At 40.6% G+C, this 23,580-nt stretch overlaps 1 protein-coding gene across 5 annotated transcripts in view; it reads right to left on the reverse strand.

The window, feature by feature from the left end:
• LOC104690722 (complement C1q tumor necrosis factor-related protein 7) overlaps positions 1 to 23,580 on the reverse strand; it is a 100,930-nt gene that overhangs the window by 52,353 nt on the left and 24,997 nt on the right. For 2 of the 5 annotated variants that reach the window (XM_010401881.4, XM_019286994.3), the window contains exons 2-3: positions 15,400 to 15,598; positions 14,290 to 14,535 (exon numbers count right to left, since the gene is read on the reverse strand). In XM_010401881.4, coding sequence (XP_010400183.3) covers positions 14,290 to 14,527 — 238 coding nt within the window. In that variant the 5' untranslated portion in view covers positions 14,528 to 14,535; positions 15,400 to 15,598. Of the gene's footprint in view, positions 1 to 1,701; positions 2,206 to 2,363; positions 2,539 to 9,265; positions 13,582 to 14,289; positions 14,536 to 15,399; positions 15,599 to 23,580 lie in introns of those variants that run through there. The other 3 variants (XM_019286996.2, XM_039550857.1, XM_019286995.3) reach the window with 3 other exon arrangements.

Consider the following 23,580-nt stretch of genomic DNA (forward strand, 5'->3'; position numbering starts at 1 on the left):
AGCGGAATATGTAACAGAGCAAAATACTTAGGAAATCAAAACATTTATCACACAGGGAAATGAGAGGCTAGTTTTCTTCTCAAGAGTACTGCTGAGCTATTCTGTTTATTCTTGGAAAATGAGCTTCTGTAAAAGAAAAGAACCATCACTAGAGGGTGTCTCTTGATTTCCCCATGCAATCAATTCTGAAAATTATTTGGAGTCCATCTGTCAACAGCATATCACTTCCTAGCACAAGCTGGCATAGTGAGACTCAAAAAAACATTCAGAAGAAAAGTACATAGACCTTGAAGAGCCAGAAACATCCCTAAATTGTAAATGTCTTTAAAAATTTTGCCTGTACCATATTTTGTTAAAATGTGTTTAAGGACAATACATATATTTTATTTTGGTAAAACTTGACACTGATGAAAAACTAAGTATTTTTATACTTCACTAGATTTTCATTCCACTGATTTTTTAATATCCTACTCTTAATTAGATCTTTTATGTACCCTATTTAAGTAAACCATAAACACATTCAGTAAGATTAGACATACAGTTCTAGCAATTTCCCACCACCACATCACTCTTACACTCTCCTGCTTTGCAAGTGGAGTATTTCATGTGTGACAGTAAAAATAGCACGTCAATAAATCTATACATCTTCATACCCATGAGAAACACTTCAAGCACAAATTATGAGGTTCACAGTATCATTAGGGTTGGAAGGCACCCCTGGAGATCATCCAGTCCAACCCCCATGGCAAGGTAGGGTCACCTAGAGCAGCTTACACAGGAACGTGGCCTGGTGGGTTTTGAATATCTCCAGAGCAGGAGACCTCCCTGGGCAGCATTTTCCAGAGCTCTGCCACTCTCTATATAAAAAAGTTCTTTCTCGTGTTGAAGTGAAACTTTTGTTTTAGTTTATGACCATTGCTCCTTGTCCTGTCGCTGGGCACCACTAAAAAGTCTATCCTCTTGGCACCTGTATTAATGAGATCCTCTCTCAGTCTTCTCCAGACTAAACAGGCACAGCTCCCACAGTCTATTCTCAGAGGAGAAATAGGCCAGACCCCTCAGCATCTTCATGGCCCTCCACTGGACCTTCTCCAGTAGCTCCATGTCTTTTTTGCACTGAGGAGCCCACAGCTGGACACAGCACTCCAGAAGTGGCCTCATTAGGGCCGAGCAGTGGGGGAGGACCTGCTGGCCACACTATTCCTGATGCACCCCAGGATACCACCAGCCTGCTGGCCACAAGGGCACTCCTGTCTCATGGACAGCTTGTCACCCACCAAGACTCCCAGGTCCTTTTCAGCAGAGATGCTCTTTCGTACGTCAGTCTGCAGCCTGTGCTGGTACTTGCACTTATTCCTCCCCAGGTGCAGGACCCTACACTGGCCCCTGTTGAATCTCATTAAGTTTCCCTCTGCCCAACTCTCCAGCCAATCAAGGTCCCACTGAATGGCAGCACAGCCTTCAGGTGTATCAGCCACTCCCCCAGGTTTGTACCACCAGAAAACCTGCTAAGGTTCTATCCCATTGTCCAGGTCGTTGATAACCAAACTGAGTAAGACTGGACCCACTATGGATCCCCAGGGAACGCCATGGACTACAGGACTCCTACTCCGCTGATCACAACCCTCTGAGCTCTGTCATTCAGCCAGTTCTCGATCCACCCCACTCTCCATTCATCTATCCCACATTTCCTGAGCTTACCTGCAAGGATACCGTGGGAGACAGTGTCAAAACCCTTGTGAAGTCAAGACAGACAACACCCATTGCTCTCCCCTCATTGACCCACGCTGCCGTGCCATGATAGGCGGCTATCAGATTGATTTCCCCACGGTAGATCCATGCTGACCACTCCAGATGACCTTGTTTTACATGCTTGGGTGATGACCTCTGGAATGATCTGTTCCATCACCTTCCCAGGGATGGAGACAAGGATGACTGGCCAGTTCACGTTCAGCTATACAAATACTGCACGTCTACACTAATATATCTGAAAAACGTAAGGGCATTTCATAATCTAACCATATTTAAATACGACAGGAGCATATCTTTCGAGTGCAGCGCTGCCTGTCCGCTCAAAGCCCGAGCTGACTCGGTACTGACAAACACAGACACCCCTCCATCCCTCGGATGCCAGCAGGGCCTGAGGAAGCCCCGCCAGGAGCAGAGCGGGGCTCCCCGCGCTCCTCCCGCGGCAGCGCTGCCGTTCGAGCGCCGCAGGGAACCTCGGAGCGGAGACACAGCCCAAGGAGCAGCGCCGGCACGGACGGCCCGCGGCCCCGGGACTCGGCACCGCCGGGCGGGCAGCCGCAGCCCGGCGCACCCGCGCCCCGCCCCGGCCCGCCCCGCCGCTGCGAGTCACTCACCGCGCACCGTCGGGGGGGCGTCGCTGGGCCGTGCTGCCGACATGGTGGGGTGGTGCTGCGCTGCGCCCGCGGCCCGGCGGGACCCGCAGCCTCCGGCGGCTGCAGCGGGAAGGGAAAGGCGATGGCAGCGTCAGCGCGGCCGGGCCTGGAGCGAGAGCCGGCCCTCAGCGGGGCAGAGCCAGCGCGCGTGCGCGGGGTGCCGCCGGTGCGCGCGGGCCGGGAGCGCGCGTCAGGGACCTGGCCGGGGACAGACCGACAGGGGGACACCGGGTGCGCGGGCTTTACACAAACATACATATATATATATATCTATCTCCATTTTTTTTTTGTCTGTGTATAGATACATACATATATATAGGATATATATACGCGTATTTATCTCTTGAATATATCTGCTATACCTATCTATATATATGTCCTGTATGTATCTATCTAGATATACATACATGCATATATATATCTCTACATATCTCCTGTGTGTGTATATGAATATATATATATAGGGGATATATATATTTCTTCTCTGTGTGTGTATAATATACAGGATCTATCTGTCTCCTGTATATTCATCCATCTCCCGTGTATGCACACATACATATATAAACATATGTGTCCCACTGTGGCTACAGTCCCAACACCACCCACAGTTAGCACACACTGCTGGTTGGTAGCTAGATTAAAGCCTACTGATGCCCCAAAAGCATCTTGCCTTATCTTTACTGTTTATCTCCTCATACCATAGGAGTTTTGGGTTTCTTTTCCCCTTCTGACATTTTACTGCTTAAACACAATTACCTCTGTTCTGCAGATGAGAATAAAAAGCTGTTCTGCAGATGAGGAAACAGGACAACCTCGTGGTTTTACAACCTACGCAAGACTAAATGTATTTAACCAATAATTTGAAGATAATTTAATCAACTATGATTATATATATTGATATAATTATTGATATATATATTGATATAATCAATTATGATTATATGAAATAGAATTTAAAAAAATACAAATCCAAAACACATTAAGGGTTCCTGCTTCCAGCAGTGGTACTTATAGTTGCAGTGTATTTGTACAGAAATTAATTATGCAAATCTGTATTAACTAGAATGGTACTGACAGATGAGAAGAGCTTAAAAGAGAGTCTTGGGTTACTTATTCCACTTTTCACAGCTGTGCATATGAAAGATTCCTGTATCAAATTTAAACAGTCTTTCCTAAAGGCACATGTAAATGGAGAACACTGACAACATTGAAGAAGTGCTTTATGGCAGCTTTCTTTAACAATTTGGTAGCATTTCTTGAAGTTAAGTACTGTAACAGACACTTTAAAATGTAGTAAACAACTGGATGCAAGAACTGTAACGCTCTCCACTAGCTCAGAGGTGGTTTCCAAGCACTGAAAACTAACAACAGAAACACAGAGAAGTTTCTCTCACTGCTCTTTAAAAAAAATTATTACATCAATAGTACCTAGAAAATAATTTTGAGGATTTTGGGTTACTTAAATCTGTCTCATTCATGAAAATGCAGTGACACTGAAACAGAGCTTAAGGAAAATGTTTGCTTCCTACCTGGGTTTTCTTATACAGCAACTCTTGGATCACAGACAAGAGCCAAACATCACACTCCCTGTAAAAGCAGTGCCTCGGCTCTGCTTTTAAAGAGAAAGAGTCAGATTTCCTGCTTAAACCACTAAAACACTTCTGGCAAACTTCTTTTTGTAAACAATTTCATCTACACTAAAAGGGAAATCATAAATAAAATATGGAGAGGATGCAGCTCCAGCAGACCATTGCCATTACTGCAGTGATTTTAAAAAGCAAATATCCACGGTATATTTTTACAGGGTCAAGGATGGTTATTTCAGGCTGAAGTACAATAAAATAGTCCCTCATCCTAACTTTGAGTATCCAAATTTTCTAAATTATCTGGCTTAATTTCCGTGTACTTCTTCTAAAGTAAGTAAGGGAGCAGCACAGACCTTCTTGGGACTTGTATGAAACAGAGCAGTGATTCCTAAATACCGATCATTTATAAAAGAGACTGGTTCACTCTGTTGACTAAAGAGAGGTGTTAAACCTCTAATTCAGACCTTATGAAACATTCCAGTAAGTATTTTTTTTAGTTTAGTTTAGAAACACTTAGCTCCACTTTGAAAAAAATCCCTGAAAACTTCATGTAGGGATAAATCCTTGAAGTGGACGGTTAGTAGCCAGTTGTTTTTCTAGTGCCTGCTGTGTTCCAATGCAGTAAAATACTTGGAGTAATTACTGGAGCTGCATCAGGGGACAACGGTGCATTATTCTTTACAGGTGACCTTTACAAATCAGCATCAGCCTCAGCAGACTTCTTAGCTTGTCATTTGGGGGAAAAATTACAGGAAACATAGCAGAGTTAAAAAAGATACCATCTCTCAGAAGCTGTTATTGGCAAACAGGCTTTTTGCCACCCAAGGCTTAAAAAATGTATCAGTAAATGCTCAGAGTAACAAGTAAGACAAATCATAACTTTATAGAGTTATCAATATGCCTTTATACTTCTGTAGCAGAAAAAAAAAGGAAAAAATAAGGATATGAAGGCTATGATAGTTGTTTTAGAGCCTGCTTAAAGGGAATCACACTCTTGAAGCCCTTGTTAGAGAAATAGAGGAGGGATAGGTTATCTTCCTGTTAAATGCTCACAGTCAGCTTATGCAGATACTAGGAATGGCAGAAATGTCAGCACTGTGAGATGGTTTGTAGAAATGTGGATTGTCTTATATACTATTCCTTACTTTTGTAACTACAAAGGGATTTATAACTTTCCTGTCAAGTCTAGAGAGGGGTCTTTTCTGCTGCACTGAATTGTCAACAAAATAATCCTTATGTTAACGTGTATGAATATCTCTAGTATGATCAGAATAAACAAAATTGTGAATACTAAATTGAGTTATTAGACCTATTTATAATTGTCTGTATATAAACAGTCCCTGTAACAGCTGAAGGTCTATAATTGCAAAGTTTTAGTGGTTGGAATCACCTGAAAAGAGATGGATAAATTACTTCTCCTTTCTGAATACTATCCTAAGAAGGAGACCACGTGAAGAAGTAACCATAGTAGTTAAAAGAGATTAGGAGTATGCATTTTTAGTTGTGGAAGAGGAACTGTCATAGCTAGAAACATCTGACATGACAACAGCTTTCAGGAATGGGAAAGATATGTAATAGGAGGACAGGTTTCTTAGGGTAACATGCACAGCACACATCTATTATCTGCTAAGAGTCATTGCATGTGGGACTGTGGAAATGATCCAGTGGGTGAAACTTCATACAAAATTTTGGCAAGAGCTCAGGTTTAACATCTTGTTTTGCTAATAGGTCTGTGTCCCAAAAATATACTCCAGTATCAGAAACAGTTGTACAAACAGTTTAAATAATGGACAAATATGAACAGCATTTATGTGAGGAACATTACTATGAGAACCTAAAGGAGCAGTCAGGAGCCTTTGCTTAACAGGATGGAAAGCTGCTTAAAAACACGTCAGTACAATGACTCTGCTCACAGGAGACACACAGAATTTGAACCACATATGTTTCCTGGGGTGGAGAACAACTCATTTATCTTGGTCAGCATTATAAAAACAGAGGCCGGCCTAATGCCATTGATTACACAGGGCAGCAGACTCAGTGATCCACATAAGATGGTGTGAGCTGCTCTGCTCTGCTAGATGTGACATCACACTTGGCAATTAATCACTGTTTTGTCAATGATGGTCAAGGCTGGCTTTAAGAACAGGCAGAGTAGATGGCAGCTTATAGTGCCCTTAATGTAGGATGCCCCAGGAGCGGGCAGTGGCATCATAGGCCCCTAGTTCAGAGTTAAAACAGTTTAAAACTCAACAGGGGACAATGAACAATGGAGTTATTTCTCAGGCTTTGAGGATAATATTAAGCTTGCTTTGCCATATACACTTCTTATTGCCTGCCTAGAATCAAAGTCAAAATCTGTAAAATCAACAGAAGGGAAACAGCAAATGTTATAAGCCACATGCAGCATTTACAGAATAAGAGTACATGTTGCTCTGTTCTTAGAATAGGATTTAGGTACTATGTGCAACTCTACAGTGATCCCAGTTTCAGGGAGGTTACAAACGAGAAAGAAAAACTCAGCTCTTTCTAGTTATTTTTAAACTGTTTGCATCTGACTCCAATATGACAGAAATCACAAATAACATTTCCTGTAATTTGTCACATGCAGTTTGGAAGTCTGTGTTCACACATCAGAACATCTGACAAAATGTGCATGAATGCAGGTAGTGCATGGAAGGGAAATCAGCATCAGTGGTAGGCAAGTTCTCAGATGATGAAAGAGATTGTTGTTTAGCTCAAAATTTTAAGTCCTTTTCACTTTCTTCTGAGCCTAGAGATAACACTTCATTGAAAGTAGTGAAAGAAAAATCACTGCTAGTACATTTCCTTCAGGCAATTCACTCATTTCTAGAAATCCCACCTTCTTGCAAAACAATCACTTTAGAGCCCACTGAGAACCATGGTTCATTTATATTTTTCAAGAATTCAGTATTTTTTGTCCTTTTGTTAAGATGGCATAAACAAGGTTATTCTACCAGAGAGATGATTTTACAAATTTTGTATTGGATTTAGTATTTAGGACAGGTGCTTTAAAGTTGAAAAGAAACAAATTTATTATTTATTACTTTGGTGTAACTAGAATCACTCCAGGATTCATTTCAGTACCGTCAAAAATTTCAATATTTTATGTATAATTAAGTGTATTGAATTTAGAGGCATGAGAGGATGGCTAGCCCATCTTAATACATTGCAAAATTTTCTGGAGACTAGCCAAGTTACTTCAATTGAAGTTGTCCCAGGAGGAACTTGAGCAATACTTTATGGAAGATCTGCTGAGAGGTCACTTCCATCATTATCAGGGTACTTCTCTGTTCTCATCAATCCACATCTCTTCTCTAATTTTGAGACATATAAATTACCAAATTAAATTATGCCAATTTTTCTACTTAGCAGATTGTTCTTGAAGAGCAGTCATCTTATTTAACTTTTGCCATCTCAAAGTTAAAGGGTAACCTAAATTAGTAACTTAGATACAGGTAATATGAAGACATGGGTACTTCCTGATTCTTTCTTTCTTAATAAAAGTCTCTAATACAGGGTCATCCAAACAGAGATTTACCCCACCTATTTCTTTGCACTGATGACAGGAGAGCCAACAACTAATTTAACCTTCACAATGATCTTTGAACTTTTATAGAGATTTAAGTCAGGTAAGAGAAATTTTATACTTATACTTGCTGCTGCAAGAACAATCTGCATAGAGGAAAAATCTGCTTACACCTCTTCCCGCAGGTAGTTGCCAAAATTATGCCAAAATTATACTCAGAATTGAGTAATATCCAAATGCCAAATAATCCAAGACACCTTTCTCTTTGTGAATATTTGCTATTAAAAGATATGTGTATAATTATGGCAGCTGGTGTGGGGTCAGTAGCTCTGACCGAGGAAGAGGTGACCAGTCCGGAGAGATGGTCCCAAAAGAGATCGTCTTCCCGAGGTTTGGTGTCTTCCCTCAGCTGCTGGCCAGGAGGGCCTGTGCAGAAGCTGTCAGCTCTTTAGTGATTGTCAGCTCGTGATTCCAGCTCAGCTCTGCAGGGCAGCCTCCAGGCCAGACCAGAGAGAGACGAGAGGCTCGTGTGGCTGGTTCCGCACGAGGCAGCTTTATTGGTTCGGCAAAGGGGGAGCCAGGGACGAGCCTCTCTCTGCCCTCGAAGGGGCAGGGGCCTGGCTTTATAGGGATACAGGGGGTGGGTGTCAGAGGGTAAAGGCCAATGGGCTACAAAGGATCTGCATAGGGTCTCCCAGAAGATTCTGGGTTTGTCTTCTTCTCACTGTAACTGAAGAGTAGCTGCCTTCCCAGGGGAGTTCTGCTGGGAGATTGAGCAATCTCCTTATCTCAGGAGATGTCCCTCCAGGGCAGTGGCTGGGCATACCCTACATATAATATGTCTAATTAATTTTTCTTTTGCACTAGGTAGCAACTTTCATGAACTGATCTGACGTGTGCAGCTAGGAAAAAACCAAGTATCAGTGACTGAGAATTTCATGATAGTATTTTTGAAATTTCTTCCTGTGGATGTGAGGAAGAATCATACCTCTGAAATTCAGAAATGCTTACGTAACCTCAGCTGGGAGTGTTGACCTAATGAGTTACAGGAAAATGTATATGACCTCTAAATGCTCTCTGAGCTGGAGTCTAGATAGTTTATACTAAAAGGGATAAATTTCTTCTTGAAAGCATTACTCATTGGTAAAGATAATGGTATATTGCTTTCTCAACTCTATTTTTTTCCTGTTTACTTTCATGTGTTACTTCTTGGATGGGACTCATCAGCTACTGAAAGACTTATACAAAGCAATCCCCGTTTCCACATAAAACTGAAGTTCCTGCTGGCCAAACTGCTTAGCACAGCATTAGTATAATTATTCTGAGTATGAATTACCTGCCAATGGGTAAATAAATCAACAAATAAACCAGTCAGTGAAAACTAATTTATTCAGTAAATATCTTAGTGAATGAATATGAACAGAACCTAGTGGGTGACCTGTAGAAGGTAAATAGAGTATTAAATGAACTGCAACAACTAATGTAACCTACTTGGTAGGAAATGAAGTAAGTTGCTTCCCATTTTGTATGTTTTTTCTTATTCTAAAAGTACATAAATGGTGTTAGGTAAAATTAAAAAGATTTGAAGAATGTAGATTGTTGTCAGTACTGATGTCCATTACTAATTATTTCCTCTATATTGCCTCAACATTGTAAAAGGACATAAGAGGACTTACTGCTCAAAAAAAATTTGTATAACAGCCTAAGCATCTGAACACAAATACCAGTAGTCAAGAAAGTGAAAGTATTTATTCAATATAATACACTCATAAAAAATTGAAAAGGTAGATAAATGTTTAATTAATTATCTAGGTTAAAAATATTCAGCAATGGAACCTGTGTCTGATTTCTTCCTTAATGTCACTCTACCAAGTATAAAGAAAGTCTGAAAGAGTAGAAGACTGTGGAGAGCTGTTTTGTTTCAAATAACTTTATTTTTACTTATTTATCTTTACATACATATATCCCAAGTAAATATATATATACTTTTATTTAAAAATCTCAGGAACACTGATGTCCTTAATATTGTTTGAAGGTGTACGGATGGTTCGAGGCTTGCATGAGTTCTTGCAGCCTCGATCAGGAAGCCCAAGAGTTGGTGCTGCATAAAGACATGTTTCCTCCCGGGAGTTTCTTCTGATGACACTTATTTCTCTCTGTGGACTGTAGGCAAAGTCTAGATGACTAATTTGATCTGGATGCCTAATTTTATATGGCATTATGGCATGTCTAGAATGACCAATATATTGTGTAGAAATCATTGATTAATTTCAAATTTGATCATTTGAAGACATTTTGCTCTTTGTTATCCTACAGTGTTTTGAAACAAACCAGACCTCCCCATGTACTGGTGTGAATTGTGGAAAGACATCAGCCCAAGATATTTTCCATATAAATTCAAATTTAGACAGATAAATACCCCAAATGCAATATCATGTCATCAAAGTTGATCTATTTTCAAGTAATATACTAGCAAGAGCAATGATTTACTTTAAGATAATCTCTTGAGACCCTTAATGAGGGCAGGGACACATGGTATTTGTATACATATGTTGTCCATATGTGTAGTAGAAGTATTCTTCTTGACAAAACCTATAGAAATAATTCAACAGAATTACTTACTTTTAACTCTTCATGCCAAAATATTAAACTGCTCAAAAAAGTATAGAATCCAAATGGGAAAACTTTGGGAAGCTAAAGTTACTTCTCTATCATTGTACAAACATAAATCTAAAATTGCTAAAAAAAGGAAAGCAATAACTCTTGGTTTACTTATTCCCATGGTGTCATTTTCAACATAGGTGTGGTTAAAATGTCTTTTCTATATTGGGTTCATTTTTACAGATTATTACATGGGAGCAGTTTGCTTATAGTTAGGATTGCAACCAGGAATATTTCACTATAAAGCTGTAAATTTTCTCTGTTTCATTGAGGAAAATTAGCTTTGTCTGAAAATTTCCAGATGTATTATAACTACCAAATGCATTTCTCTAGAGTCTGAAGAAAATCAGTCATACTCTTTCCTTAAGGTTGGGCTTATCAGATTTTCTAACTCTAATAAAACTGATTCATTACTCCTAACATAAACTTTAAACTGATTCAAAGGTCATAAAATAATTTCCATATTTTCTAACATAATAATCTAATTAAAAACTTCTATTAGTTGCTTTTCCTGCATGATACATATTCTGGGTCCAGTCCTGCATCTGTTGAATTATGCTTCATGGAAGTCATGGGCTCGGTATGATCCTCTGCTGTGTCCTGTGGAATTCAGTGCAGGCAGCACTGAGCAATGCTGATGGTCTTTGTGCCTCAGATAGGCACTGATGTCTGTGAAGAATTGGCATCAATCATAATTGCAAATGATGATTGGCCTGCATTTTGCACTCATATTGTCCTTAATTTGCAGATGTATAAATGATTGTACATCAGGGTGATAAACTGAATCTCTAAGTGTTCTCTTCCATATTTTTCACAGAAAGCAGCCCTTGTATGACACTAACAAATTAGATGTCTAGTTAGAAAAATAATCTACTTTTGTCTTCTCTCAGACATCTCTCACTGTCAAATAAAAAATGGTTCTAGAAGCATTGCCAGTTTGATTTGTGGTCAGGGCTTTGCACCTGTTCCCTGCATAAAGCAGCAGTCATGTACTCAAAGCCATGCATGCTAATGTGGGAGGAAATGAGAGCACAGATACAGAGTTCACAGACTAATGTTCCATACATAACCATCATGCTGGTTCTGCAACCTCAGCAGTATTTTTGTGTCATTTTGTCTGGTTGTAACTTTCTTAATTCAGTCAAATACACAGAAAAAAACCTAGAAATTTCCCTTTGCCTTGGTCATAACTAAAGTGGGTTCAAGAATTGTGCAACACAGACCACTAACATTTAATATCTGAATAACTGTTAGAAATAGCAGGTCTGTGTAAATCTGGAATGAATAAAAGATTGTAAATTCTTGGAAAGTAAGAGGACCCAATGAAATATTGCCAGTCTTGGCTGGTGTTGAATGCTGGAGAACTCATGATGTTCCTAGATATTTTTGCAATGATTGGTTACTGCCACTGGTAAAATGGTTTCCTGATTTCCAGTGGGGATTGATACAGTTTCTCACCAATGGATCTTTCTGTACTACTATCTGTTAGAGGGAAGTGCCAGGTACTATCAGATATTTTATCTCCAGATGGGTGCAGACAGTGATTAAATCACCTCTTAACCTCATTGACAAGAAAAGTAAATTGACTTTGTTACATCTATTGTGTAAACCCCATTAATAGAAGTATAAACATTTTTTTGCAACTTTCAAATAAGTTTTTGAAACACTGACAGAAATAGTAGCTTCCTAGGTAACTACTATTCATGTCTACTTTTGATTCCATTTATCATACATCCAAAGGGCCATAGCAACAGCCTACTTTAATTACTCCTATTTAGATCCATGAGGTCCCATGTACCTTTTCCAAGTTCATTGATTTCCTGAATGCAGTTTTTCATCCTGTGTGTGACCTACATTTATTTCATTGCACTTGGCCATATTGAAATATAACTTCTGCTTTAATGATGTGACTCACTTTGTTTCATATAATTTACTCTTATTAGTGATTAGAGTCCTGTCATTTTTTTGCATCCACAGTTTTCTTCAGCAAAAGTTTATACTTTTTTTCCACATTTCTCATAAAGATAGTAGATGGCTTTGAAAGAATAGCAAAGACACTTGGAATTACACTGAAAATACCCACATTGAATGCTGACTATCACCAAGTTTTCAGATATTCCAGTTTTTAATTTCTTTATATGTTTGATAGCTTTGTTCTAGTCTTTTATGGCTGCCCTCAGCTAGTACAAATCTTCATGTACTTATTGGGAGGTTGGTTAAGTATGAATGCTATTTCTTGGTGTAAATATCAAATGGGACTGTCCTTGTGACCTGAGCAGTGGCATCCTGAAGCAGTCATTTCTATTTTATTCCTCTCCTTCAAAAAATTCAATATTTTATCTGGTTTTAGCCTGTCTTAAAATGACCAAAGATGATATTGCAGTTTATTGTTCAATTTTTCTTTAATGTAATATACAAAATATCCCTTCTAAATTGCAACTTAATACATTTTATATAAAATCCAATGTACAGTATCTTAAATTTGTTTAAATAGTATTAGAAACATAATTCTAGGGAAGAGTCAGTCCTGGAGTGATGCAGTCTTTTGCTAATTACAGTTCATTTTGATATCCCTGCTGTTCGTTAAAAAATCCATCCTAGATTCTAGAAACATCCTTACGAGCTCAGATTTGGTTCCAATCAAAACGAGAATGAACTCCCAGATATTTTTTTCATTCAACTTTGTGTTCCCCACACAGATAAATAAATTCCTGTGCTGGGGCCTCCAGTTTGAATGTCATTTGACATCTGCTTCAGAGCTCATCTTCATCTGATAAAGCATCAAGGTAATCTGTATCAACGTATAAGAGAAAGCCAGAAAACAAACTGTCTGCCCATGTTGGATCAGAAAAGAGACCATTCTGATCAGTGTAGAAGATCTCAAGCCATACTTCGTCTTCTGGCTGAAGGTAGATCACTGTGGATCCAGATGCTACATCATGGTTGCCTGTGTTCGCATCAAAAGTCTTGATCCGGTACTTCCCATTGTGAACCAGCCCAATCGCAAGATGCTTGTTTGCTAAGGTGATATCATAAGAAAAATAATAAATCCCTGGGATGGCACAAATGAACTTTCCTGTGGACGGATTGTAATGCTCCCCCTCATTGAAGAGGACTTTATTGAATACAATTGGTAATCTTTCCTCTGGGTAGCTTGTGGTGATGCCAACAGAAAAGGCAGATTTCAGCACTATCTTTCCACACTTACAGACCCCTGGTGCACCTGGCTCTCCTCGGTCTCCTTTATCTCCCTTAGGTCCAGGTGGTCCAGCTGGACCTACTTCACCTTTGGCACCAGTCAATCCTCCAGGTCCTTTTTTACCAGACTGACCTTGGTCTCCTTTCTCTCCAGCTGGTCCTAATGGCCCAGTCTTTCCTCTTAAACCTTCAAAAACATTTTAAGTTAGTTAATCGTTGCACATATCACCTCAGTAAATGATTGTGTGGGCTACTGTGTGTGCCTGAACAAACAAGAAAAACATGGTCAGAATTTCACAATACTCTAGAAAAACTTTCAAAATTTTCTAGTAAGTTTGCAAAAGGAATGACAGGTTGAAACAAATTACCAGGCTTCACAGCATGCAGGTCCTTTGTTTCTATGTTCCTACTTTTCTTCATGTGTCTTAATTACACGTTAAAGAATTTTATATGTAATCAGTCTATTGCTGCCTGAACTACAGGCACTGCTGATGGGAAGGACAGCAGCGTGGCTACCTATGCAGTGATACTTGTGCACTAGAGCATTTTTAGTGAATACCTAAGTACCTGCTATTCTTTCATGCCTGGCTAATGGCACAGGTGAGACTATTTATTTGACACCACAGATGCTTCCTTCTTCCCAGATTTTTCTTAGCATCTGTGTGAAGGAAGGTTGTGCATTTACATTTCTTTATACTGATATCAGTATGTGCATATTAGACATATCTAAAATATATCTGCATACTTTCTTTCTCTCACTATGTTTACACATGCATCGCAGTTAAACCCACACAGGCACATACACACTTTCATCATATATGTGTATATATAACAGTGATGATGAAGGGTCTTGCTTTTTTGTACTACTGTGTTAGGTTACACAAATATTCAATACCTGCACTCCCTTTTTCACCTTTTTCTCCCTTCCTGCCATCTCTACCATCTCTTCCTGGAAGACCAATGCGTCCATGTGGCCCCGGGGATCCACTGGCTCCAGGGGGTCCCACAGGGCCTGGCAAACCCGGGATGCTACAGATATATCTGGTGTAGTAATTTTCTCCTTTGGTCTGGCTTTGAAGAGGTTGTTCACTTGTATAGATGGCAAAACTTGTAATGTACAGCAACACAAACATTCTCAGATCTGGAAAAAGAAATATGAATAAGACACTCTAGTCACATGCAAATCGCTCTAAATATGCAAATAAGTGACACTGTGATGCACTATGCATAGGTAGAAGTGCAGAGCTGAACCTGGAATTTCTGCATTACCAAAATCCATGTAGGAGGGAAAGAGGAAAGTGTCAGGTTGAAGCTTTTTCTGGGCACTGTACATGTTGCTGTATGTCTTTCAAGTAAGGATCTGTAGACTGACATAGTCTAACTGGTGAATATCAGCCTTTTTGTTGACACGTGAAAAAATAATCTGGATTTTTTCAATGCAAAAACCTTTGATTGCATAGTTTATTTTGTCTTTGGGCCCTACATAAGCTTTACAGATAAAAGCCCTCTTGCTGGAGGGAGTTAGTCTGTGCTAGAGGAATGTGCCTGTAGTGAGGATAAAGCTTACACCTTCATTTCATTTTGAAATTTGCCCTTATGGTGGCAAATGAATCTCCAGTTTAAATAACTTCAGCAGAAACTTGCCGAAGCTGCAGAAAGGCTGCCAGTTAGAGAACTACAGCTTCAGTACCCCTTGGAAACAGCACAAATAAACACTTCACCCTAATCGGTCAGGTGGAACCAGGCAGCTGCCCTGCCCTGCAGGGGATGGTGGAGTGTGAATGGGCTGCTAACAGGTTGGGTTTTTTAAGTCTGGCGTGGGCTGTCATATATAATGAACTGTGTTGCAATATCTTGCAAGAAAATTGTTTAAACCTTTAAAGATAGTATTTGGGTGTTTTCATAAACTATATTGGTGGAAATTGGATTTCTCTTTCCCGCTGCATACTGGGATACTTAAGAAAAGTAACTGTACAAACAGTGACACGCTGAGTAATTGCAGTACCTGATATACAAAGGTGTCTTAAATTAGTGTTGCATTAGCAGAGAGTCAGTCATGGGTCGGGTGAGAACCTACAAGTCAACCTGTTTTTTCTAGTTCCTTTGCTGTCTTCTCAGAAAACTTGTGTGGGCTTTTTTGTTGGAGCTGTCCATTCCTTCAAAGCTAATTTATAGCATTCAAGGAAATCAGAATCCCCTGGTTTCTGTGGGGAGAAAAAGAAGAAATAGAATGGGCGATTGAGAAAATATCTGTGAAATGCAGTCAATATTTTTTTTACAGTGAATAATAGATTCATAGAACCATTAAGGTTGGAAAAAACCTTTAAGGTAAGGTTATCAAGTCCAGCCATCCACCTAACAGCATCACCATGTTCATCACTAAACCATGTCACATCCACACGTTTCTTGAACACTTCCAGGCATAGTGAGTCTGCTGCTTTCCTGGGTAGCCTCTTCCAATGCTTGTCAACCCTTTCTGTGAAGAAAGATTTCCTGCTACCCAAACTAAACCTCCAGTAACACAACTTGACATCATTTCATCTCATCCTGTCACTTGTTCCCTTGGCGAAGAGACTGACCCCCACCTGGCTACCACCTCCCTTCAGGTGGTTGTAAAGAGTGATAAGGTCTCCCCTGAGCCTCCAGGCTAAACACCCCCAGCTCCCTCAGCTGCTCTTCACAGGACTTGTGCTCCTGACCCTTCATCAGCTCCCCTGCCCTTCTCTGGACATGCTTCAGCACCTCAATGTCTTTCTTGAAGTAGGGCCCAGAGTTGAACACGGGATTTGAGGTGTGGCCTCACCAGTTCCCAGTACAGAGGAGCAATCACTGTCCTGGTCCCGCTGGCCGCACTACTGCTGATACAGGCCAGATGCCACTGGCCTTCTTGGTCACCTGAGCACATTCTGACTCATATTCAGCCACTGTCACAGGCAACCCCACTGGGTCCTTTTCCACTGGGCAGCTTTCCAGCCACTCTGTCCCCAGCCAGTGGCGCTGCCTGGGATTGCAGGACCTGGCACTTGACCTTGTTAAACCTCACAGAACTGGCCACAGCCCACTGATCCAGCCTGTCCAGCTCCCTCTTCAGAGCCTTTTAATCTAGAAATTGTTGTTTTCATTCCCCTCTCTGTGATACTGATTGGCATTAACTGATATATTTAAAGCCCCAAGCTGTTACATTTATTTTCAGTTCATGATATTTCAAATGGTATATGGGTGGTATGGTCAGATCTATTAATCAGGGAAAAGATCAGCATATGTGTATACACATGCATGTACACATACACAGTCTTTATGAAGAATCCTTCATTTTACAGAGTAGAAAATTAGAAACTGCTATGGTATCAGTGGTAATGCAGAAAAAACCATGAAAATATTGTATTTGGAGAGAAATAAACAATACTCCAAAATTCTCTTTGGTGATATATATTCTGCTTTTCATTTTAGACATCTTGCATCAAATTGGCAGAAACCAAACTATTAATTTTGCTGTCATTTGATAAAGCTGTACAGTCAGGCACAGAAGTCTCCACAAATGGATTAGCATATGAATGCTGAACAGCAGAGCAGCAAACAATAACTCCAAGGCAGTTGTTAGCTACAAGCACAAACTTCACAGTGACGTTTGCTCTGATGTACTACTGAGCGTACTCAAATAAAGCTCACAGATTTTCACAGGACTTAAATCAGGCACAACAAAGCTCTCTCTGCAGAGAAGAAAAACTTTAAACATTTAGCCAGGAGGGAACAGCTTGGAGGGACTTCATGCTTAAGGTTGCGTATGCATTTTACACAAAGCTGATGGATAAGAAGGAGACATGACCTAAGGATCAAGGACTGGAAAAAAATCCTGCCCTTTGCCAGATGAAAGTCTGAATCAGTAGGCTAGATGTTCCCACACTGGGTTGCATGTAAGCCAAGCAAAAACAATCTCAACAATTGCTAGTTTTGCCTATGTCAAGGATCTTTTACAGATTGGAGTTAAAACCTTCACACAGCTGCTCCTGTCAATGGCTGGACAGTAACTTATTGATGCGTGAAGCCGTCTCCAGCTCCTAGACATCCCCTGCTGTTTTTCTCATGTGCATACAGGAAATTAATTAGTCTGGGACATGTATTTCTGAAAAGACCATGGGAAAAATGCCATTTGGGAAGGTAAGGGGAATGGGGCTGTTGAGATAGGGTTGTGCCTTAGATGGCTGGGACGTTGTGTTTGGAGAACCAGTTTGGGAAGGATAAGGCATAGAGGACAATATATGGAGCTTTCATCTATGTATTGGGGGTCTGAGGGAGTGATGGGGCTGTGTAGCTGAATGGTGGGAATGCAGTAAGGCAAACAGAGCTGGGCTAGGGAGAAAATGGTGATAATGTTCAGGTGATATTTACAGGCCTGAATTTAGTCTTGGGGGGAACACAAAAAGCTTCTTCCAATGATGGTAGCCAAAAAATGACATTTGGGAAACCAGGCATTAAGCCAGAGAATCCGGACTTCTCTTGCCCTTTGAATTCAGACTCTTGCATTTCTTTGTGCATAGTAGTAGTAATTTTAAAAGGAGTGAGGGTGCTGTCTGTTATTGCAGTCTCTTGGAAAGTGTGAATCTCCTCAGACCAAGGAAGGAAGTACAGTGTTGAACCCATGCCCCCTGTTTGTGAGTGCTCTAAAAGCACCACTGAAATGTTAAAGATGAAAAAGAACATATGACTGTGGCTTTTGAAATTTCAGGTTTATTTAGGAGGTCAAAATCAGAGATTTCAGTCCACAGGGGTTATGAAGTTAGAGGGTATAATAGATGTCCCGGATCACTTTCTCGGGAGTCACTTACGTTGCAGTTAAATATTTGTTCACAGAGAGTTAACTGGGAGGCAGAACATGAATCATAAATAACACTTTGTTCTTGGCTTCTGGTTGTCCTTTTCAAAGATAAAAACTTTTGTCCATAAACCGGGGTAGGAAACAAAGTCATTTATATACGCCAAGTGATTTTTCTTCAGGGAAAAACAACATTTGAGGAGTTCAATGTATTTTTCCAAAAACTGAAAGCCAGAATAAGCACATGGTATTCTTCTTCAGAACAATAACAGACATCTTCATCATAGCCATCACCAAAAATAATAATGAAAATGGTATAAACACAGGGTTAGAATAATGTTATTCCAAGTTTAGCAAATAGCATTTCAATAGGTTTCAAATCCACTAGGTAGAGCAAGAGTGCACATCAAGGCATTCACTGGAAGATGATGGACATGCTGATCAGTTCTAGTCATAGAATCATAGCTCAGTCTGTGTTGGAAGAGACCTTTAAGATCATCTAGTTCCAGCCTCCCTGCTGTGGGCAGAGATGCTTTCCACTAGACCAGGTTGCTCAGAATGGTTTCTGATACAGATTTTCCAAGTGAGCGGCAGATTCCTTTGTTCCATCACTATTCTTAAAGTCATCTCATTCATTTGATATTGGAAAAACATTCAAAAAGCTTTTCTGGACCTCGTTGCAGTCTGTGATGGTGGCAGATCTAAAGAGTCCAAAGCAGCGTGGCTGGCAACTCAAGGGAGGTGCTTATGCCCCTCTACTCCACTCTCATGAGATCCCACCTGGAATGCTGTATCTAGATTTGGGGTCCTGAGCTCAGGAAAGACATGGACATGGTGGAGCAGGTTCAGAGGAGGCCACAAAGATGATCAAAGGTCTGGAGCACCTCTCCTATGAAGACGTGCTGAGAGAGTCAGTACTTAAAAGTGGTAATTATGACAAAGATGGCAACAGTCTATTTAGTAGGGCCCGTTGTGATGGGACAAGGGGTAATGGCTTTAAACTAAAATAGGGTATATTTTAAATAGATAGAAGGAAGAATTTTTTTATTATGATGATGGCAAAACACTGGAACAGATTATCCAGAGAGGTGGTCAATCCCCCATCCCTGAAGACATTCAATGCCAGGTTGAACACAGCTCTAAGCAAAGTGATCTAGTTGAAGATGTGTCTGATGATTGCAGGGGGGTTGGTTAGATGACTTTTAAAGGTCTCTTCCAACACAAACTGTTCTGTGATTCTATGATCTCCCTTGAGAACATACTCCGTGAGTTAGATCCCCATTGAAGCCAGGTGCTCATCAGAGGATCTTTATCATCAAGCCATTAGGAAATCTCATTTCATTACTGGTATACTCAGGCTATGTTATTAACATTTTTTTAAACTTACAAAGTAAGGGATTGTAACAAATTCCCAGCTTTGAGACTTTCCGGTATATGATCTAATATTTCTCACTTGTTCAACTATGTTGGGCTAATTCTAAAATTTACTAACTGGCATTGTTTTGAAACAAGCGTAGAAGATTTCCCATGAATCTGTTAAAAATAAAAGCTAGGTCAAGCGCCAGTAGCTATTAGTCACAAGCTACCCTAACTGTGTTCTTACTTTTGTCTTGCCTTGCTAGCTTTGAATTCACTTCCAATACACACACAGAGCTGTTTAATCAGTAGAAGATGTGTTTTAACTTCCTTGTGCATAAAGATGTAGATGAGAAGTTGTGATACTTATGGGCCCTTTCTGTCTGCAGCCCTGGAAATGGATTAGTGGTAAAGAACAAGATAGTCTATAAGTCCTTTGGCTTTCCAAAAGCAAAGGCCTGTACTACCTCACATTGCTACCATGAATCCTCACCGTGAGACTCACAGACCTGCCCCAACTCTCCCATCCAGGAACTGTGGGAGGAGACACAAGTTGAATAAGGAGGTAATAAGTCAGGATGAGAAGCAGAGAGAGAGACACCCTCAACAATTCATTTGAAATCTCCTGGGCTATGCCAGTCTTTTCCCTCACAAGACATGATCCAGAAAAGTCAGCTGTGTCCACATGCCCGAAGAGTTCAAGCCTGCCATTCAATCTGCCACCACCACTCACCTTTCTACAAAGCCTCAGAAACAGGTGCATATGGTTTGGCATGCCACACTCAGCAGTTCCTTTGCTCTGTATGATTTTTATGCCATTTAAAATATAAGTTTAATGATGGATTTTTTTCCCATGGATTTCACAATGATCATCCACCTTCAGCTGGACACAGCTTTATGCATCTCCCAGCTTGTTTTGTGTTAGGGGGGCTATGCTGAACTTCCAAAGTGCCACCTGTAAGACCATGCCTTACTCTAATGAATCAAGACCACAGCTGGCCATCACCACACTGCTTGGGTTAGCTACACAATCCAGCAATTTCACATGGCTTTACACTGTTCTTTTTCCCTTGTGTAAGAAGGGGAAAGTGACCTGACAATTTTTGAGCAGTCTGAACTCCTGATTTTCAGTACCAGAATGGCTGATGGTGCCCAAAGGAATCAATCAGCCAGTGGGAAGGACCATTAGCTAAATATTTCTGAGAAAACAATCCTTAAAGGCCTCATTAGCAGTGCTGACATTTAACATTTTCACTCACTTAAGTTTGTAGTCAGTCATATCTGAACAATCTTCATAACTAAGTTGAATGCAGTCAGCTTCTTCAACCATGTCTCAAACCTTCATGAAAAGTCAAGTGCTTGTAATCAAGGCCAGAAGTTTAATATGTTCGATTTTCAAAATACCAAAAGAGTGGGAGCAATTTTATTTCTCAGTGTCTGACTTGAAACAGTCTCTCCAGGTATTCCCATTATTTGGAAGGTTGCTTTTCTGAAAAATGCCCGAGAACTTGGTCAAGGTGTGTATTGGTGAGATAGCTTGACTCAGTTGGGGGGAATTTTAACAAGAATGCTGGCAGGCAAAGCAGTTTCACTGCCAGTTCTACCAGAACACACAAATAAATATAACATGACAGAATTTGTTTTGACAGAAAGCCAGGAAGGGAGGCCAATTGCTTACAGTTGGCAAGTAACAGGGAGACAATAACATGTTTGCTTGCCGTGTAGAGAAAAATGGCCAGGATTTAACACTGGAAGACTCAGAATATGAGTATCCCTACACCTCAGGTATTTGAAATTTTTTCTCTATTTTTAAAAAATAAAATAAAGAGACAGGAGCCATAAATTAGAAGCTGTCTTCAGTGATGACCTACAATTTGAAGGGTTAGTTATGAATCTGGACTGGAATACAGCATATGGAAGCATGTAGGCATCTAAAGATGTGGATAGATGCCTAGAGCAATGAGCCCATCTCCTGTGGAATGCCTTTCAATTCAAGCAGGCTGCCTTCTCTTGGTTCCTCTCCAGCCCTTACCAGGAAAGTTTCCATCTCCTGTCTTACATCATTCTGCCTTGCCAACCTTGTGATGATAGAGGAGAAATAGAGAACAGGCTGGGAAAACCATTTTGGATGGCCTGGAAAGAGGAAAAACAGGGTGTAAAAATAAAATATCAAACTGCAGGGCATATGGGGACAAATAAGAACAAAAGTCACAGATTCTTGCCACAAGTCATGGGGACAGCCTTGTGCCTTGTGCTTGCTTGAGTTCCCACCTGGGCTTTGTGAGCAGAAGTCCATAGAGTGCTGCCCTCATGAGAGCAATCACTTTGCACAGGAGGGACTGATGGAGGACAGCCAGCAAAACAAGAACTACTTTGGGAACTTCACTGGATATATAGCCGAATATGTTGCAGTCCCTGGGCATGGCTTAATTCTCATGCCCTCAAGGTAAATGTTGTTTATTAGATCAGGGACACCTCTGAAGATGGATTCTCCTTCACCCAGTTGTTCCTTTGGTACACAAAAGAAGAGTGTTCACCATGTAAGAAGAAAAACATGAAGAGAAAAACTTCCAGACCCTCAAAACGACACTCCTCCCCCAGCACATTGTTTTCTTCTGTAAGTTCATCAAATGATATCACCCTGGCACTGTGCCTTTCTGGGAAATGTGTGGAAAAGTAGGCATCCAGCCAGGGACTACATTCTACACGGAACTAGGCAAAGACCAAAGGAGAAGTTTAAAGGCTTAGATTGGACTAAGCTGATTGATTTTTCCTGAAGCAAGTTGGGGAAGGTGCCCATAAACTTCTCTGACAGAGGAGCAGTGGAGGCTGTGACCTGGGTCAGGGAGCAGCCCTGTTCCTCTGAGTGGCAGTCTCTTGTCCCTGTTCTGCTGCACATGGAAGAGTATAATCTGTCCGTGGCTTGACATGAGTAAGTTTTTTCAAAACCAGTTATAGTTAAGATAGCAATGCTTTTAGGTGTACAGAGGGTACACTCGTAACACACCAAGCTGTTAGCTTTTCCAGGAGGAAAACTGGAAGTGTTGCCTACCTGGACAACACAGCTGCTCAGGACAGCAATGTGAGACCCAGGCTGTGCACACCTGACAGGGCTCAATGCCTGAGCAGCCTGTGGCCATGTCAATGCTGGCCACTTTCTTGCAGGACTACATCCATGGGGCACAGCAGTATTCCCTGCCCAGAGTTAGCTGCAAGGTCTCCATCTTCAGACCCTTGGTGTAATGTTGGCATGTTCAAGAGCAGCAAAGATAGAGCTTCAACAAGAAACGGAAGTCAAACATACGAGAGAGGTTGTGACTGTGAATCTGAATCTCACAGAGGTATGAGTGGCTGTGTCTCAGCACAAATGACAAATGCATTTAAAAGCTGATGTTTTACTGTAAATTAGCGGGGCTTGAAATTCTGAAAGCCTAAGGCATTTTCAAATGGCATGAGAGGTTTGAAACCTCATGCGCTTTTCAAAATGCCACCAACATTAGCCTGTGTCCTCAGCCTCTGGGACTGCCAGGCTCTCACATCAACCCTGGTGGTCTCCAGTTTAGTGCTCCAACTTGTCAGTAAAAACCTGGCCTCAAAATCAGCATACTTTCCTGATTCTGGCTGTTCTGAGAAAAGTCCTGTTCTCGTGAAGGGAGTCTACCTCAAAGCTATTACTTCAACAGTATTACTTCCATATTTATATTGGAATAGAAAAAGGAGAATTTGGCCTAGTTTAGTCACATGTGTGATTGTTATGGTTAATGTCAGATTCGGGAGATTGGAGCCAGGAAGATATAAAAATAGAATAAAATTTATGTAATGTCTGCTTTTGGGTAATAACAGGTTTTTAAAGTATGCTTCTTCCTGATTAAATCAGACCTTTTATTTTCAGTGAGGTTGACCTCTTTGTGAGACAGAAGGGCATGCACATTAGAAAGAAAGCCTTAAACAGTTAGGAGCTATAAAATAAAATTCCATTTAAATTTTGTATGGTTTGATATTTTCTTACTGAAACAA

Source organism: Corvus cornix, chromosome 4 (assembly GCF_000738735.6).
Source record: "Corvus cornix cornix isolate S_Up_H32 chromosome 4, ASM73873v5, whole genome shotgun sequence".
NCBI classification, from domain to species: domain Eukaryota; kingdom Metazoa; phylum Chordata; class Aves; order Passeriformes; family Corvidae; genus Corvus; species Corvus cornix.